The 18,114-nt window shown below is 54.5% G+C and overlaps 1 protein-coding gene across 12 annotated transcripts; it reads right to left on the bottom strand.

The window, feature by feature from the left end:
* Positions 1 to 1,036: 1,036 nt before the first annotated feature.
* Sh3glb2 (SH3 domain containing GRB2 like, endophilin B2) lies at positions 1,037 to 15,557 on the bottom strand. 12 transcript variants are annotated; one of them, XM_074053046.1, is made up of 14 exons: positions 15,395 to 15,557; positions 10,828 to 10,969; positions 10,028 to 10,156; positions 7,060 to 7,193; positions 6,722 to 6,814; positions 5,359 to 5,427; positions 4,659 to 4,721; positions 3,485 to 3,634; positions 3,076 to 3,099; positions 2,504 to 2,593; positions 2,235 to 2,335; positions 1,932 to 2,039; positions 1,574 to 1,814; positions 1,037 to 1,283 (listed from the first exon to the last, which is right to left on the bottom strand). In XM_074053046.1, the coding sequence occupies exons 1-14, from the start codon at positions 15,455 to 15,457 to the stop codon at positions 1,176 to 1,178; spliced, it is 1,515 nt and encodes a 504-aa protein (XP_073909147.1). In that variant the 5' UTR covers positions 15,458 to 15,557; the 3' UTR covers positions 1,037 to 1,175. The 12 variants fall into 12 exon arrangements, with proteins under 12 accessions (XP_073909147.1, XP_073909149.1, XP_073909150.1 ...); XM_074053048.1 differs by having other exon boundaries at positions 1,932 to 1,946; positions 15,395 to 15,555; XM_074053049.1 differs by lacking the exon at positions 1,932 to 2,039 and having other exon boundaries at positions 15,395 to 15,555.
* Between the last annotated feature and the right edge of the window lie 2,557 nt (positions 15,558 to 18,114).

Raw genomic sequence — 18,114 nt, 5'->3', positions numbered from 1 at the left:
CTTGCCCAGCTGGCTGTGTTTTATCTCCAGGTGCAGCCTTTCTGGAGCTCTACTTCTATTTATAGCTCAGACCCCTTCTCCCACTTACAGAAGCCACAGTGCAGAATGCTGGGCCCATCTAAGATATGACCACACTTGAGGTCCCAAGTCAGGCTGACCAGGGTTTGGTCCCTGGGCCTGCTCACCTGCCAGCTGTAGCACCTCAAGATGGTGACCATCTCTGATCATTCTTCCCTCATTATAGTGTGGACACTGAATTTGCTGTGAGGACCTGTGGGCACAAGCTAGGCTCCAGGCTGGGCCGACAGAAGGCTGCCAGCTAGTTGAGTTTCAGCTGGCAGGCAAGCCACTTATAGTCCACTCTACAGTCCAAATTTAGGGAAGTTTTTCTTAGAAACAAAGTGTTTTTATTTTACAGCTTCACAGTGGGAACTGTGCTGCCAGGAGAGGCTGAGCCCTGGTGTGACCAGGAAGCTTTGAAAAACTTACCTTTTGCCCTATGCTCTGGGTGCAATCCACCACCCCCACCCAAAGAAGATGAAAATCTGGACCCCGCAACCTCAGGGCTAGCCTGTGCACTCAAAAGACCCTGATGGGAGCCCAGGCAACTTGCACACAAAGTAGGGTTTATTCACCTTTGGCTAGAGAGCAAGCAGACAGGCAGAAGTAAAAATACCAGTTAAAAAGTGTGGGAGGGGAAGGCTAGAGCCACGGCCTTAGCTTGAGCTGTGAGGGAGAAGGGGAGAGGGTAGCACCAGACAGTGCTGCTCTGGGCTGGTTTATCTCCTGCTGACCTCTCCCCTCCCAGGGCAGTACTGAGGCCCCGGGCTGCCAGAGATCTGCCTGCCTCCTTGCTACTGTCCCCTCCTGGCCTTTGGCAACTAAAAGGCACGTGCTTTCTTCAATGCAGGGGTGCTCCCAGCAGGTCCTGGGCCTACTGCAATGCCGAGCCCAGTGGCCCTCCTTAGGGGAGCTGGAAGGATTGGGATGTGCAGCGTGTGCAGGCAGGGCCAGGGCTCCAGAACCACAGGTCAGAAGCAGGGCTGAGAGGGGCGGGCCGTTCAGCCCGTCTCACAGCTGGATGAGGGGGCATGGGCAGAATGGGGTTAGTCTCCCCACCCTGAGTAGCTGTCACCAACAGACAAGTGGCAGGGCAGAGCCTGGGAGGGGCCTGCTTAGCTGAGCAGTTCCAAGTAGGTAACAGGGACCTTGCCCTTCTTGTTGCCTCTCTCGCCAATAAGCCAGTCAGGGTCCATGCCAGGCAGGCTGTAGACGGTGATGAGCTACAAGAACAACAGAAAAAAGGTCATGCCCTGGATGGGGGCAAAACTGGCAGCAGGACTAGGGGAGCAACAAAGGTGCCATCTCCCTGTGGCCAGGGCATCTACACTTCAGTGGCAGGTGTCCCATCTCCTCATGGTGCTATTCAGACACCAGGTAAGGGCCATTTCTTACCCCCAGACCTGCTCTGCCCCAGGGTCCCTAGGAGACTCTAAGACAGTGACCTCAGGTCTGTAGACTCAATACTCCCAGGAGCTCCTATTCCAGCCCTAGCCTGTTTGCGCAGGCCCACCTCGTCAGCCAGCAGGGCCAGCTCACTGCTGTCGGCTGCCTCATAGTCATAGAGCACCCGGGCCTTGCGGGTCCCACTGGCAGGGGGTGCCACTTCCTCCAGGCAGAGTGCAGCTTCTCCAGGAGGAGACAAGCCAGCCACTGTGGGTACCACAGGCATGGTGGCTGCGGCAGTGGTGGGCGAGGTGCTGCTGAGGGGTGGGGAGGCAGGCTCTGTTGTGCCCACAAAGGTGCCAGGAAATCTGGAAGAGAGAATGTTGTTAGCAGCCGCAGCCAGTCCCCATGTGCCCCACCAGACGCCCCATAGGCCACGGCCTCTCCCTAGTCCCAGGAAGGAGGCCCTGTCCCCAGCTACTCACATGGCACCCTGGGAGCTGGCAGCACAAAGGGAAAAGCAAAGCAAGGAAGATGAGGTGATTCCGTCCCCTTGTCCTTGCCATCCTCCCCACCCAGGCTTTCTCTGGAAACTGTAGACCAGGAGACCGAATAGCCACTGAGGACAGCCACCTGGGGTCCACCACACAGTGTGCCCAGGCAGAGTTCCTGCCGAACCCTTCAAGCCAGCCGTGTGGTGGCTCACAGAAGGCTCCTAGCTGGAGCAGCCAGGCCATTTATTGGGTCTGGGAGTTGGGGAACCCCAGGGACTCAGGGCCCAAGCACACCTGCCCAGCTGCTTCTGCAAGTCCAGCATGTGACGGTAGCCCTGTGCATAGTAAATTGTCTGAGATTTGATGAACTCATGGAGGCAGCGAAGGTGGTTCACCTGGGGGAAAAGGCCAGTGCTGCTGTCTAACCTTTGGCCCCAGGACAGGCGGTGTCCTAGCGAACAAAAGTTCCATCCCACCCAGGTTCACTGCCAGCCCCTGCCCTGGTTCTGGCATGGGTGAAAACTCTTAGTGGTGAGCCTCAGTGGGCACAGGGCAGGACTCACATGAGTGCTGCTGATACCCTCCAGCAGGAGACGTGTCACTTCTGCCTGCCGATCAAACTCTGTCTGGGCCACTCGGAGCTCCTGCTCAGCCTGTGTGGGGTGGGGCAGGCAGAGTGAGGATGTGACAGAGCCACACTGCCCCCTCCTACCAACCTCCCCATGCTCTAGTCTCCCACCCCCAGGCAGCTTCCACAGCTGGCCCTCCATGAACAGACACTTCTCCCTGGGATGCAGACATCTGGGTCTATCTCAGCTTCACACCTGGAGCCTTGACCCCTGGAGAAGCTAGAGCTCACTTGAAACCCCAGGACCTTGTAGGCAGCTGCAGGCAGGGGAAAGCCACCTAGCAGATGCATCTCCAGGCCTATTTGTGCTGAGGTTTTATGGAGCAAATGTTTCCCACAGAGGGGAAATAGGCCCAGAGAGGGAAAATGCTCCCCACCAACCCCAGTGCCCCAGCAAGCGTGGAGCAGAGCCCAGTGCTCTGAACACCTGACCCACAGCGACAGGTATGGGTGAAACCGTCTCCACCCCTCTAGCCCTTGCCTCCATCCTCCCAGACCCCAACTCACCTTGTCCACCTCATCATTCCAAAGCTGCAGAGACCACAACAGCACCGGTCAATAGGAGAGGGACAGTGGGCACCAATCAGCAGGGGAGGGGAACAGCCAGACCCCTGAGCCCATGCCCTGCCCCAGCTCCCAGGGACCCAACCTCTGCCCACCCTATCCCCCAACCCACCCTGGCCCAACCAGGAGCTGAAGTGGGATAAGGCCTGGCGTGAGGGCAGGGGAGTGACAACCACGGCCCATCTAACATGCCACATGCAAGCAGGGGACAGCCAGCCAGGAAGTCCTGCTTGGGTCTCTCCTATAGCATCCGCCCCCAACTCTGAGTGGGGTCTTGAAAGACCAAGTGTCCCCACCCCACCCTGACTCCTGCTGGAAGGCAGGATGAGTGACCCTGGGCCAGTCACTGAACCTTTCTGTCCTCCAGCAGAGAAAGGCAGCCTCGGGCCTGAGTCACACTGGGGGTCAGTGGCAAAAGAAAAAAACAGGGCGGCCTCCACCCTCCAGGATGTTTCTCCTTCAACTTGGCCCGGGGAGGGGGCCGGGAAGTGTCATCCAGAGTCTAGAGAAGAAAGACCCCCCTCCCCCCGCCGTGACTTAGGAGACCCATTTCTCCAGCCACTCATGGGAAGCTGACCTAGGACAACACCCTGATACAAAGAAAGCAGAACCATTGGGGCAGCGGTGCACAGGGCCCACACCGGGGTGGGGTGGGGGAGGAGCTCCTCACATGCTGTACTGGAAGGCCCAGCAACCAGCCCAAGAGGAAAGGTACACTTGTCACCTCAAGGACCAATTGCCAGCCACAGAAGGACAGCATGAGACACACAGAAACATGCTCGGAACAGGAGAGGAGGGCTGAGGGGCGGTGTAGGAGGCCTCACCCTTTGGGGATGGTGGGAGAGAACAGAAAGTGTACTGGGAGTGTGACAGGTATGAGAGGTGGTGTGGCTGGCCTAGCTCCCACCCTGAACGGACATACTACCAGCTCACTCAAGCGGCCAACAGACCTCACAACAAAGTGCAAAGACAGGTCCCCTGCCTAACTCCCTCCAGCTCCAGCCCAGCTGTCTTCAGGACATGCCCTATGCTGGATCTGGGCTCAGCTGGGAGCCCACCACCCACCTGTCCCCTCTTGTGCCTCCCAGGTCACCCAGCAGGTATGCCACAAAGGTGGCTGCTGAGCTGCTTGTCTAGGAGACTGTGCATTGGGCCCAGGCTGCATCCTATTTTCCACCCACCCAGGGCCTAGCACTCAGATAGGAGGGGCCAAGGGACAGTGCTCCTCATGGGAGGCGAGTGGGTAGGCCACCTTCACATCCCCTGGAGGCAGGACAGTGCTGTCCTAAGTCCATCACATAGTTCAGCACTGTGCTGGGAGGAGCCAGCCCAACCACATAGCCATAGGCAGGGCAGGCCATGGGCAAAGGCGGGCATGCTGCTTCCCTGTACCCAGAACTGCCCTCCCCGGCCTCCGTGGCAACCAGTCACCGGGCCCATCTCACCTGCTGGCTGCTGGTCCTGTGCACTCAGGGCCAGCACTGGGGCAGTTGGGGGAGGAGACCAGACAGGGAGGGGGCGCTTACCGCGGAGGCGCTGGCGGAGAGAATGTAATTACGAGGTCTAGTCTCCTGAAAGTCAGGCACCGTCTGGCGGGGAAGAGTTCATGGGGGAGACGGTCACCCTGGGCCCGGGCTGGGGTTGAGACCAGGAGGCTGCCCCCGAGTCTCCTACCAGGAGATGTGAGAGGCCCTGGCCACAGGGACAGGAGGACATAGACAGAAATAACACAGTCCCCTTGTGCTCACTCCAATCCGTTGGAAATGAGGCGAGCTTGGGGTTCGGTGAGTCCACACAAAGACCCAGTGGATGGATGTGCTGGGAACTCATGAGTCCATGTGGCAAACAAGCAGCCTACAGCTGTTGTTGCAGCTCTCACCCACAGGATGGGCCCCCTCCCCCTGGACCCCAGGCACACCCAGAGGCCCCAGTTAGACCCCCCAACTCCCCAAGGCCCACCCTGCCACAGCTTTCTCAAACCCCAAATCTCCACACACCCATCTGGAAACTTCGTCGAGAGCCAGGCCCCTCCCCTGCAAGGGTGGACAGATGGATGCATAGATGGACAGTGACGTGCTTTTGACATTTGCAAGAAGCTGTCTCACAGGCTTCAACACCTGCACCCCCTAAACCAAAGACTCCGCGTGGCAGGCAGAGGCACTGAGGGGGACCAGCTGATTGCAAAACACCCAAGGACATGCCCTGGGCCAGCTATGGCATTGGCACCTGTGGGTGAGAAGGGCAGACCAGAAGCAGCACAGCACGTGGGACAGGTATACTCACATCTCCCTCACACTGGGCCAAGTTACCCAAGCAGAACAGAAAGGAACAAAAACAGAGAGTTAGTGAGTGCACAGCGCAGGTGGAGCGGGTCCCTGGCCCGCAGGAGGGGACACCAGGTACAGAGTGGAAAGGTGCTCACAGCCCACCCTCTGGCAGGAGTCCTGAGGAGCGTGAGTCCAGAGCAAGCTGCTGGGTTTGAGTCCCCTGGGACACTGCTCCTGCCTGACCTGGCCCACAGGCCTGAGGCTGTCTGGGCCCAAGAGGAGAAGAGGTCGTACCCTGTAGGGACTAGGAAAAGGCCTTCTGGCCTGGCTGACTGAGGAAGTTTGTTCTGGTGTAAGGTTATCCAGCCCTGAGTGACAGGGAGAGACTGTACTACCCAGGTGACTTACAAGTTCTCAACCCAACAGCCCTGGCCTGGCCAACCCCTCCAAGACTGCAGTAGCTGGGTCCCTCCCTTGCATTTGGACCCACACCTGGATGAGTTTAGACTCTGCTACAGATCTGGCAGGAGACAGTGCAGGCCCAGATGTGGCCTCAGGGCTCCATGGCCACACTGTAGAGGAATGCAAGGAAGGCTTGGGTCACGGATGGCTGTGAGCCCACCTGGGCTCACCTAGGCTGCCCTGGTCTGCCTTAACTAAGAGCTTGGGGAGAAGGGTGGGCGGTTTCCCTAGAATGTCCCAGGCCTGGGACTTTCTTCCTTAGGGCCTGAGGTGGGCATTAGGACCCTGGGCTCCTGAGTAAACCTGGCAAGCCAATTGTGTGCTCGCTCTCAAATTCAGCCCTCCCACTCCTGGCCTAGACCAGTCAAATCAGCCCATGCTGTATCCCACTAGCCTGGCCAAGGCTACACAGGCCTCTCAGTCCTGTGCTGGACAGGTAGGCTCGGAAGTTCTCACACCAGCCTGGGAAGCTTGAGCACAGGGCACCTGGTCCAGCACTGAAGCGGCAGGGGGAGTTAGTGGGGAGCCATGTCCGGGCAGAGCCGGGAACAGAAAGCCAAGCATCTGGGGAAGCAGGATAAGGGCATGCGAGAAACTCCAGCTGGCATCTGGGGAGGCTGTGGGGTGTCCTGCTCCCAGCTGGGGGCACTGCTGGTCTACCCACCCAATGTCTGCGTGGTCACCAAGGCTCCCTTGGGGTTGGAGAGAGATATGTCCTGAATGGTCAGCTTAGTCCAGCCCCCAGCCATGCCCCCCAGTCAGCGAGAGGGACAGTCATGCTAAACACCAGGTCCCTGCGTGCCCCCAGCCCAGGGCTCCGACTAGAGCTTGGAGGCCAGGAAGCAGGTGGGGACACCTACCGTGGCCTTGGCCTCAGCAGCCTTGGCCTTCTTCAGTCGTGCTTTGCAGGCGTCCAAGTCCAGACGCCGGTTCTGGAGGAGCCGCCTCTCCTTCTGCAGGGTAAGCAATGGGGGACAGTGAGGCCCTAGCCAGGCCTGGGAGATCCTGGGCATGACAAGACCCATGCCCACCCCACAGGGCTTTTGCAACACAGGGAAACAGGCCCAGATATGGGAGGCTACCCCAGCTCACTTAGTCTACAGGAAACATCTCAGACCCAGAGGTCCCAGGTCCCTGGTGTGGGAAGAGCTCTAAGGGGCTGTGTGGCTACAGGAAGCAGAGTGGTCCTGGCCCTCACCGCAATCGTCTTCCAGTCCCCTTCTAGGAAGTTGCGTAGGGGCGTGAGGAAGCTGATGGATGCAGTGTGAATAAAATCTCGCTCTGCAGCTCCCAGGAGCTTTTCAGCTTCTGACACCTTGATTAGTGTTTTCCCTGAAGAAACAGAGTTGAAGCATGAGGAAGGAGTCAGTAGGTCCCACCCCTAGGCAGCAGGGAGAGCTCAGAGGAGACAAGCTGCCCAGGCATGACTAGAATGGCTCACTTGCCAATGGAGGCAACCTATACGGCCATCATTCAGGGACTGACAAACAAATAGTGAGATCCATGAAGGTGAAACACCATGACTGTTGAAAAGATTTGGGAGCCTGGAAGCCAAATGTGGTAGCTCCCTCTTGTAATTCAAGCTCTCTGGAGGCTAAGGCAAGAAGATCAAGAGTTTGAGGCCATCCAGGAGGGGAGCATGGCTCAATGGTACAGCGCTTATACACATAAGGCACTGGGTTTCATCCCCAACACCACAAAAAAAAAAAAACAAACAAGGCCTAGCAAGCGGCAAGTGTGAGGCCCTGGGTTTGAGTTCAAATCTCAGTACAGCCAAAATTGGGGGAAACTTCCAGAATGACAGAGAAAGGAGCTTGACAAATCCTCTTCCCCAAAAGTAAGATTAACTGGATATAACTATCAAAAGCATCTACTGTCAGACTCTAGAAGTTGACCAAAGGCAAAAAAAAAAAAAAGAAAAAACTGAGACCAATTTTTTTGAAGACAAACTACTGGACCTTAGTAAGAACAGGAGTGGTGTTTTAGCCCGGGGATGTTCCCATCTGCTTAAGCTCTTCAGTTCTCTACTGAGGCCTGAGCTCAGCTGCTGGAGGGCTGACTTGATTTGGGGCAGAAACACAGAAAAACTCAGAAAAACTGTTGGAAGCTACAGCAATGTCAATGGCAAGTAGTTGGGGACGGCCAAGATGGCAGCCCACCTGAAGCTGGAGCACTGGCTGGATAAGCACACCAGCCAGGGGACGCAGGGACCAGAAAAGGCTGAGTGCACCTGCCACACGCTGAGCGCTGCCGAGAACTCAGCTGTCTGCTCATCCTTGTCTGGACAGGCGGACAGGCCCTGCACGCTCACAAAGTGAGACCTGAGTGGAAGGCTCGTAGAGCATCTGCCTAGCAAATGGAGGCCCTGAGTCCAAACACCAAAAACAAAACAAAACAACTGGGCAGATGTGGAAACCCCTTGAACTTTGGATATGTTTCCCAACTCACATGTCTATTGCTAAACTTGTAATGGCCCAAGATGGTTGAGCACAACCTCTGACCGACACTGGCCAGCTAGCATGTGCTGGCCCACGAGCCACTCCTCAGGAGAGTGCTTGAAAATAGAAACAGAACAAGCCAGGCATGGTGGTACACGCCTGCAATCCCAGCACTCAGGAGGCTGACTCAGGAGGATTAAGAGTTTGAGGACAACTGGGGCTACACAGTAAGACCTATTTCAAAAAAATAAATAAAGGTAATTTTCTAAAGGAGCAGAGCCAGAAACATTAAGTAGCTGCGTGCAACGGGACAGATTCTATAAACAATTACCGAAGACAAATCTCTAAATAAACAGAGCAGTAACAACCCCCAGGTGGATCCGAATCCAGAGCTGCTACATTATCTAAAGTGTCCATGAGCGCTGAGAACCATTGCTAATGACTGACGTGGGTTCCCCCATCCCAAGAAAGTGTGAGACCACGGATTCTGCACCACCGTTCTGAGTCTTTACTCCTGTTTCCTATGTGGGAGCAGGAAATTTTCTCTTTCCTTACTCCACATCTCTCTACTTCATCCTGTTATACAATTTCAGTATCCTTGCTAAATCTTCAAAGAATAAAAATAAACAAATAAAATGTCCAGATTTAGCTGAGTGTAGGGTACAGGCCTATAATCCCAGCTTGTGGGAGGCTGAAGTGGGGGATCCCTGTGCTACTTAGGGAGATCCAGGTCAGCCTGAGCTATGTAGCGAGAACCTGGCTCAATAAAAAGATAAATATAAATAAATAAATGTCCAGATGTCAGAAACTTATGAGACATAAAGAAAATAAGGAAAGTGTATCCACACACAGGAAAAAAGGGAACGAACAGACATTTTCTCCAAGGAAGCACAGACAGCAGACTCGGCAGACAAAGACTTTAAGCAGCTATGATGTCTTTAAAAAAAATGTATCAGCCAGGTGCCGGTGGCCCACACCTGTAGCTGTTTGGGAGGCTGAGATCAGGAGGATCTTGGTTCGAGGGCAGCTCAAGCAAAGAGTTTGAGACTCCATCTCCAAAAATACCCAGAGCCATGCTGGAGGTATGGCTCAATCACTAGAGTACATTTAAGTCAGGAGTATTTTATGGTATGTAATATATACTTCAGGAAATTAAGAGCTGGTGGAGTGACTCAAGTGGTAGTGCTCCTGCTTAGCAAGCATGAGCCATGAGTTCAAACCCCAGTTGTACCACAAAACAAAAAACCAAAAAAAAAAAAAAAAAAAAAAGGAAATTAAGAAATGGAGGAAAAGAAAGATTGAAGTGACTCTAGAAGTGTCACAGAGAATACATATCTGAAATAATGATGTCATATTAAAAGTCCAGCTGCAGAGTGGCAAATACAGTAAGATTCCATTAAAAACACACAGGGAAAAGGGGAGAAATGACCCAAACAATGTATGCACATGTGAATAAATGAATTAAAAAAAAAAAACCACCACACAGGGCTGGGCATGGAGCCAGTGGCAGAGGGCCCGTATAGCATCACTCCAGTATGCAAAAACAACACGCACGCCCCAAAACTGATTAAGGGAAGATTCCAGCTCTTCCTCTACTATCTTCTGCATGGAGGATTTTACATTTAGAATAAATTCAGTTATTATTTGCATAGTTTTTAAAAAAGATGAAAAACATCACACACTTCTCAAAGAAACCATGACCCCGCTCCCAGCCACAAGCCTGCTCACCATAGGGAGTGGCAGGCCCCAGCTCGCTGGCCGCTTCTGCCATGTATTGAGCCAGCAGCTCCCCGTTAGTGACCCTCGAGGGGACCTTCCGGTCCAGCTTCTCATACAGGAACTCTTCCACTCGGGCACCTGTAAGGAGACAGCAGCCAAAGCCACAGGGCTCTCCGGGCCAAACACGAAGATGAAAGCCACGGTGACAGAACAGACCCAGGCTGGGCCTTGTCCGAAAGAACACCCAGACTGGTGACTTGTAGAATAACAGTACATGTTTGAACAACTCCTTGGTCTTGGCCCCCAAAACCTTTCTGGAGCTGGGTGCTGGTGGCTCACGCCTATAATCCTAGCTACTCAGGAGGGAGAGATCAGGAGTGGCTCAGGCACTAAGAACACCTGGCTACCATGAAGTCCTGAGTTGAAACCTCAGTGCCACCAAAAAAAAAAAGAAGAAGAAAAGAAAAGAAAACAACTGTCTGGACACTTGGACAGGTGACACAGATTTACAGGTGACAGGCTGTGAGCCTTCAGCTGGCCTTCTTCTCCCCGGCTCTCTGGCAGCCACCCTTGCTGCTCCCAGCTCACGGTGATGTGGGCAAGTCCATTTCCATCTCAGGGCCTCCTTACAGACCTCTCGAGCAGATGGCCTCTATTTTGCCAGCCTCTTCTCCCACCTGCATTCCACCTCTCCTGTGTCAAACCTGGTGTTCCCAATGCTCAGAGAGCGTCTTGGAGCCCACCAGCCCTCGGCCCTGGGCATGTAAGGAAGGTCCACCCTCGGCCCTCCCTGCGGCCCGGGCACTCACTGGGGTTGGGCTGCAGCAGCACCTCCGTCTGCCTCAGGATCTTCTCTGTCCAGTTCTTGGTGCTATCCGCCCGTGCCAGGAGGTTTTCAAAATGGGCGTCGAGCTCGGTCTTCTCAGCCTGGCCAAATTTCTCCTCCGTGAACTGGGAGAGAAGCAGGGAGGACTCAGAAGGAAGGGGTGGAGCAGGGCAGGGTGTGTGTGGGTGTGTGTGAGGCCCCAGGGTCACCAAGTTATTGCCTCTTTGTAGACCAAGAGAGGGGCTAGGCTCCTAGAAGGCCAGTGACAGCCATGGGCTCCTCTCCTCACACTTGCACACTCTGTAACACAGCACACTACCCTGGTGGGGAGGGACCCTTGTAAGGCCATTTCCAGTGTCTTTTTTTTTTTTTTTGCAGCACTGGGAATTTGAACTCAAGGCCTCACACTTGCTAGGCAGGTGCTCTACCACTTGAGCCACTCTGCCAGCCCTTTTTTCATGATGTGATTTTCGAGATAGGGGCCTAAAAACTATTTGTCATAGTTGGCCTGAACCTTGATCTTCCTGATCTCTGCCTCCTGAGTAGCTAGGATTACAGGTGTGAGCCACAGGCACCAGGCCCCCCAGGGTCTTCTGAGTGTGACTCTGAGAGTGAGGATTTGATGGCAAGTGTCAGGGAAACAAACAGGGCACAGAGCACAGACCTGAGCTACACAGACACTTGGGAACTGCTGGGGAGGGGTGGCAGGGGGAGTGCATGGGAAGATCCCAGTTTCCAGACTCAGAGGGACCTGATTCAAGTCTTAGTTCTGCTCCCATCAAGCTGCATGACCTTGGGCATTGAGAGGCAGTGCCTCTCTCAGCATCAGTTTCCTGAGCTAAAAACAGGTAGTAAGAGCAGGCACGGCGGTACATACTTGTAATCCCAGCACTTGGGAGGCTGAGGAAGGAGAATTACGAGTTTGAGGCCAGCCTGGGCTGCATAGTAAGACCCTGTCTCATAAAAACTGGGAAGAAGGAAGTTAGGAAGTTAGGAAGGAAAGAAGGAAGGAAGGAAGGAAGGAAGAAAGAGAGCAGCTCCCTCTATGCTGTGAGGATGAAAACAGGAGAGATGAGGGGTCTAGCACAGAGGACCTCCCTGTGAGGTGCTACCACCAGCCGTGGGTGGCTGGCATGGGGAAGGGCTCTGTGGGGGAGGGGAGGGAGTGAGGAAGGAAACCCACATGCGAAGCCACTGGCTGTCGGGTGTGGTGGACAGGCAACATTGCTAGCCCATGAGAGCCAGGTGCTGGATGTACCCAGGAGGTCACAGGAGTCCCTATCAGAGCTGGCAGGAGCCATGCAGGCCACCTAAGAACAACCAGAAACTGGCCCAATTCCTGGCCCTCTGATCTAGACAGACCCAGGAACAAAAGTCCCACTTTCTAAACAGGGTCACCTAGGCCTTCTCCAGCCAGGGAACTGGGCTTGCCCAAGGTCATGTCCAAACAACAAAAGTGTGAAGACCTGCAGGCACAACAGACACTGTGTGCATACTGGACCAGGGCGTAAAGTCCAGGACCCTGTGAACATCTAGGGCAGGTATGGCTAAGTTTCCCTTCTAGACACAGCCACTGAGGCTGAGGGAGGGCCAGGCATGCTGGCATCAGTGTTGGCTTTGTCTGAGGGCCTGGAGGCCCCGCTGTGCGGTGATGAACAGCCACCAGGCTGTTCAGCAGCCATCAATTATGCAGCAGGGCTTGGGTTTCGCCCTACAGGCCTGGCAGGGTCCCTGGGCGAGGGTTCTGGCCTCCTCCTCCCTCCTGCCCTGACTAGCTCAGCCTCCCCCTCTTCTTCACATCCCCAAACCCAGGAAGGTCTCTCAGGCCTGCCCTCCCCCAGGGCCATGCCCGTGGCTCTCTCCTCATCCAGCCCTTTGAGGAAACCAAGGCTCAGGGAGGCAGTCACTCACTCAACGGGCCTCAGTTTCCCCCTGGAGAATACTGATAACCCATCTCACCGACATTTGGCCAGCACACGGTATAGGTACATGTTTCTCTTTTTTGTGGTGCTGGGGATGGAACCTGGAGCCTGGTACATGGTAGGCAAGCACCCTGCCACTGAGCCTTACCCCAGCCCCAGGCTTACAAATGTTATCTGGTATCATCATCATCTCTGTGAGGGCTCCCTCAGGCCCCTTTGGCTCCCAGGAGATACCCAGATGTACCGGGGGTGTGGCTGTAAATGTGCACCTCAGCACTTTCCCTCCTTCTAAGGTAAAGGCAGTGCTCCCCACCCAGTTATCAGCCCTCACCCACACATCCACCCAGGTGAGGTTCTAGCAGACTTGCCAAAGCCCTGCCATCCATCCTTTGCCCACTGCTATCTGCCTGGCTTGGGCGATGACGATGCCATGGCCTCTGACTCTTGTCATGACCACGAGTACTTGGACTTACTGCAGTTACTGCTGAGTCTTAGCAGTGGTGCCCATGCCCATCCCCACTGCCATCCTATTTGCACATGCTTTGGGTTTCCTGCCTCAGTGTCCTGATCTGGGCTGCCACCTGGAAGGCCCTTCCCAGACTCTCTTTGCAAACACTGCTGACTCCAAGCACAGCTCTGGGGACCTCCCTGCAGGAAGTCACCCCAGAATCATTCCTGCAATGGAATCCTGCCCTCTGGGGTCTCATCCCATTACTGGGACCTTTGTTCCCTGTTGAATGGGGATGGGGTGAGGCTCTTAAAGTTGTCCCTGGTACATGGAGGGACTAGGAACTTACCAGTACCTCCTGAGCCCGGCAAGTCGGCACTGCCACAGGGAGATGCCCACAGATTGAAAATAAAGAACTCCTGGCTGCCTCCCTCCCAGGGCAACCTGGCCCCAGACGGATCCCTCTGGGCCTCCCCTTCTAGGTCACACTTTAAACCCTTCTCTCCTGTGGCCTGCCACCTTGTCCCCTGCCTGCCAAGGGGAAGGGGATCAGTGCTGGGGTCCAGGCTGCTCTCAACAAGATGGCAGCAGCAGGGGGTGGGTGTTCAGAGCAGAGAAAGGCTCTATTTATAACGCTCCTAGTTCCCTCCTCCACAGCCTGGGGCCTGGGCGCTGGCTCTATCTCCAGTAGAAGTGACCCTGGAGGCCAGCCCCCATCAGGCTGAACAAGGCCACAGAGTCCACACTACAAGCCTAGGCTATCTCTGTGCGCCTGGCCAGGTCAGGTGGCAGGGCCTGGACAGTGGCAGGGAACTGGCAGATCAGGTTCTTCCCAGATATGGGAGATAGCATGGTTGCTATACCAACACTGAGAAGTGTTCCTCACCTCCCAGCTGCTCTGGGGTCCCAGAATCCCCACCAGGCTTGTAACATGGAGCAGCCCCCCTCCCTGGGACCCTAATTCTCAAAGGGACACTGTGCTTTCTAGTAAACATGGCCATATGAGCTTCTGAGAGATTGGCTGGGGCTGAGCTCCTCTAGGGAGGGAGAACCATACCCAGCAGAGTCAACAACAATGACAAGGACACAAGAGGGCTGGCTCCCAGAGTGCTGCCATGGACCAGATTCTCACTAAAGTCCACACCCACCCTTGGAGGCAGACACCACCTTACACCTGATTTACAGAAGGGGAGGCCAGGCTTACAGAGAACACTTGCCTAAGGTCACATATTGCACAAGGGGCAGCTTAGGCACGGTAACCCAAGCAGCAGCTCACCTCAGTGCACACTACCCACACAGTCCTGCAGAATCCTCACAGCCATCCCCACAGAGGGGGACACTCATCCCATTTCTCGGATTGACAAACAGGGGCCCAGCCAGGTGAAGCCCCTTCCCTCCAAGGTCACAAAAGGGGCATTGTCAACCATATCTGACTCTAGATCATCAGAGTGACACCAAGATGCCTCAGTTTCTCTCCCTGACCCCAGGTGGACAGGGCTTCTTCCAGTCTCCACATTGTGGGTCTGGATAGCTTCCCAAAGAGGGCACCCAACTAAACCCTAGCCCTCTTCTCATCCCCCAAGCTCTGGGAATTAGAGGAAAGAAGGCCTCCCCTAGAGCAGAGAGGAAATGACTCCTGGGCTCTGGCCTGATTATCCAAGCATGGAAAAGGGACCTGATGGAAGCACAGCACCACCTGCCCATTACACAGGTGTGGAGACTGAGGCCGGGAGATGGGGCTGTGGAGGGTGTGTGAGCCCCAGGCCTGGCATCCTGGCCTCCAAACCACCCTGTCGGGAACAAGAAGCAATGCCGGACATGGGCAGAGAGGCGGGGGCCAGCCGGTGCCCACTGTCCTCCCCAGCTGGGCAGAGCGCCAGGGCAGCGGGGCCAGTCGGCCCGTCCAAATGATGGGCACTGGAACCTCCCGGCAGGCAACAGCGCCCAGTCCCGCCCGGGCCGCCCCTGGGCCACGCAGAAGGTGCAGCCAGACCCCTCCCCCCCACACCCCAGCTCGTTCTGGACAGCGCAGGGGCTCAGCAGGGCCGAGGTGTCCCTGCGGCAGGCACGGTGGCAGCAGCAGGAGAAGGGCTTCCCTGCGCCCCAGCCTTCTGCCGCAGGGTGCTCGCCGCCTGCCCCACATCCGGGCCCCCGGCGCCCGGCGCAGCGCCAGGCCTCACCTGCACCGCTCGGGTGAAGAAGATGCCCGCGTCCGACGCCAGCTTCTTCATGTTGAAGTCCATGGCGCGCCCGGGAGCCGGCTAGAGCGCAGCTGGCAGCCCCCCGCCCCGCCGCCGCCGCCGCCCGCACCCCGCCCACCTGCTGCCGACACCGGCCCTCCGCCAGCCCGCAGCCGCCGAGGAGCCGAGCGCAGGGCGGGGCGCGGCGTGCCCAGGGGAGGAGCCCGGCTGAGCGGGGGGCGGGGCGGGGGCAGGGGGCGGGGCAGGGGCGGGGCGCTCGCTGCTGCCCCCTGCCGGCCGCCGCGGACTCTTTTTTTTTTTTTTTTTTTTTTAATCGTTTTACTAAAATTACCACCGAAAACACAAGTCCTCTTCGATAACTGGAGAGACACGCAGTAATTACATACTATTTGCCATCTTGCTAATGTTTTTTACACAAATTTTATTTTTAATTGAAAATAAGAGGTAGGGGGGAGAAATCGCCCAATGTATGCACATACAAATAAACTAATTAAAAAAAAAAGACAAAGAAAATAAGAATTGTATATATTTAGGGGGTACAAATGATATGTAGATATATGTTCACATATCATGACATCAAGCTAATTAACATATCCATCACCTCTTTCACTTACTTCTCAGTTTGTTCGCCTTTTTTTTTGGGTGAGGCAGAACATTTCACATCTACTTCTAGTATTTTTTTTTTTGATGGGACTAGGGCTTGAACTCGGGGCTTTGAACTTGTAAAGCAGGTGCTTTAGCGTTGAGTCACATCTCCAGTCCATTTTGTTCTGCTTTTTTTGGAGATGGGGGTCTTGAGAACTATTTTGCCTGGGCTGGCCTCGAGCTGCAATCCTCCAAGTCTCAGCCTCCCAAGTAGCTAGGATTATAGGTGTGAGCCTCTGGTTCCTGGCTCTTTAGCAATTTTTAAACATGGAATACATTATTATTAGCTATTGTCACCCTTCAGCTGTGCAATAGTGTTGAGAGAATCACAAGCTGAGATACGGGACACTGAGTCAGTTTAGCAGGAAGCAACATTTTATTGTGCTGGCACAGACCCAGAGGACTCGTGTCCAAAGGCTGAGCCCTGAGAACAAAGGGGTCTCCCCTTATATACCCATGCAAGCAGGTTACAGAAGCAAAAAGCAAGGTCTAATCCATATATGGTTATATTTAATTCTATAGGCTACTTCACCCTAGTGCTATGTGACTTTTCTCCTCCCAGTGCTATGTAACCCTCTCCATGTTCAGATCCCTCAGGTTTTATCTCTCTGCTATGCCATCCCTACCTCCCTGCCACGTTATCAGAACTCAGGCCTAGTCTGTTTTCTTCTGATCCTCCTCCCTCCTACAATAGATCTGGAAAATGAGCAGGTTTCTTTTTGGCAGTACTGGAGTTTGAACTTAGGGCCTCACATTTGCTAAGCAGGTGCTCTACTGCTTAAACCATGCCCCATTTATGCCTCTTAATCTCCCTTTCTCTTTATTGGAGCCTTCTCCCTTGTCCACTAGACCCTAAGTCTCCCAATTTCTCCACTTCTTTTTTCCTGGTGCTCCTGAAGCCCTTATCTATCCCTCTCTTCTTCCGCCCTGACCTCAGTGATACTACAGTACAACTGAATCAGGGACAGGCTAGCTGGGGACTACTTACCATTGTACTGCTGCTTTTTGTTTCCCTGGGAGGCCCTCCGGTTTCCCAAAATTGGAGAAGGGTATACAAAGGATCACGGGAAGAAAGGAGTACTGGAATTGGGGCCTACAGCCCAGAGTGTAAGGAGAGGAGGAGACGCTGGTCAGGAAGCCAAAGTTTGTCTGTCTGCCAGAGTGGAGAGAATGTATTAACCTTGAACTCAGCTCCTCACAGCCCTGGAGGATACTCGGGCCCCCTAGCCTGCCATGTGGCTTGGGGAGTAGGGGAGCTTATTCCCTGTCTCTGCCTGTTCTTTCTCCCTACTTCTAAGCATCCTCATTTAACCCCGGAGGAGCTGTTTCTGAACTGCAGCCTGCTCCTCCCTGCCTTGTTCATCTCTTGATCCTTACCTACTTCCCTATCACCTAAACCTGTCTGTGTAGTGGTAAGCCTCCAGTCACCTGAGCGCTTTCAAACCCAGGCCCTGGTCTTTTTCCCAGTCCTGTTCTTAGTGCTGTGGGACCTTGATTGACTTTCAGATCACTCACACATGCAAACACTTGTTTATCAACTCCATGGTTCTGTATTTATGTATTTTTTTATTTGTCTATATTGATCATTGACTCATTTACAAGTATGTCCATAGTGGAACATAATATTCATTTTGCCAGCATACAGCCATATCACTTAATAGCCACGTATCAATACAATTATATGTTCACTCAATAGCTCACATTGACAAAAATAAAATCAGTAACACATGCCAGGCACTGTTCTTTCTAGGCACCACGAATCCGGCAGTTAACAAACAAGGCCCCAGTGTTCAGTGCAGGCTCAGAATTGAATCCCATTCGACTCCAACCCATAGGGAGACAATGTCTGGCAGGAGAGATGGCAACTTTGCAGCAGCTCCAGGACAAGGTGGAGTGGCAACTGATTAAGATCTCAAGGGAAGCCAGTGCTGGACGCTCACATCCTCGCTACTTGGGAGGCTGAGATCAGGGTTCCGGTTCGAGGCCAGCCCGACCCTATCTCTAAAATAACCAGAGCAAAATGGACTGGCGGTGTGGCTCAAGCGTTAGAGTGC

This window comes from Castor canadensis, chromosome 13 (genome assembly GCF_047511655.1).
Source record: "Castor canadensis chromosome 13, mCasCan1.hap1v2, whole genome shotgun sequence".
NCBI classification, from domain to species: Eukaryota; Metazoa; Chordata; class Mammalia; order Rodentia; family Castoridae; genus Castor; species Castor canadensis.
The sequence above is the reverse complement of the archived record's forward strand: the minus strand, read 5'-3'. Positions and strand labels throughout refer to the sequence as shown.

Bases quoted from the DNA above. Each gene is read 5' to 3' on its own strand.
- Sh3glb2 (XM_074053046.1), bottom strand. From the start codon at position 15,457: ATGGACTTCAACATGAAGAAGCTGGCGTCGGACGCGGGCATCTTCTTC. The intron at 10,157-10,827 runs GTGAGTGCCCGG...GTCTCCTTACAG, and splicing joins GCTGCTGCAGCCCAACCCCA to GTGCCCGAGTGGAAGAGTTC. The intron at 2,336-2,503 runs GTGAGTCCTGCC...CTTTTCCCCCAG, and splicing joins AGGGTATCAGCAGCACTCAT to GTGAACCACCTTCGCTGCCT.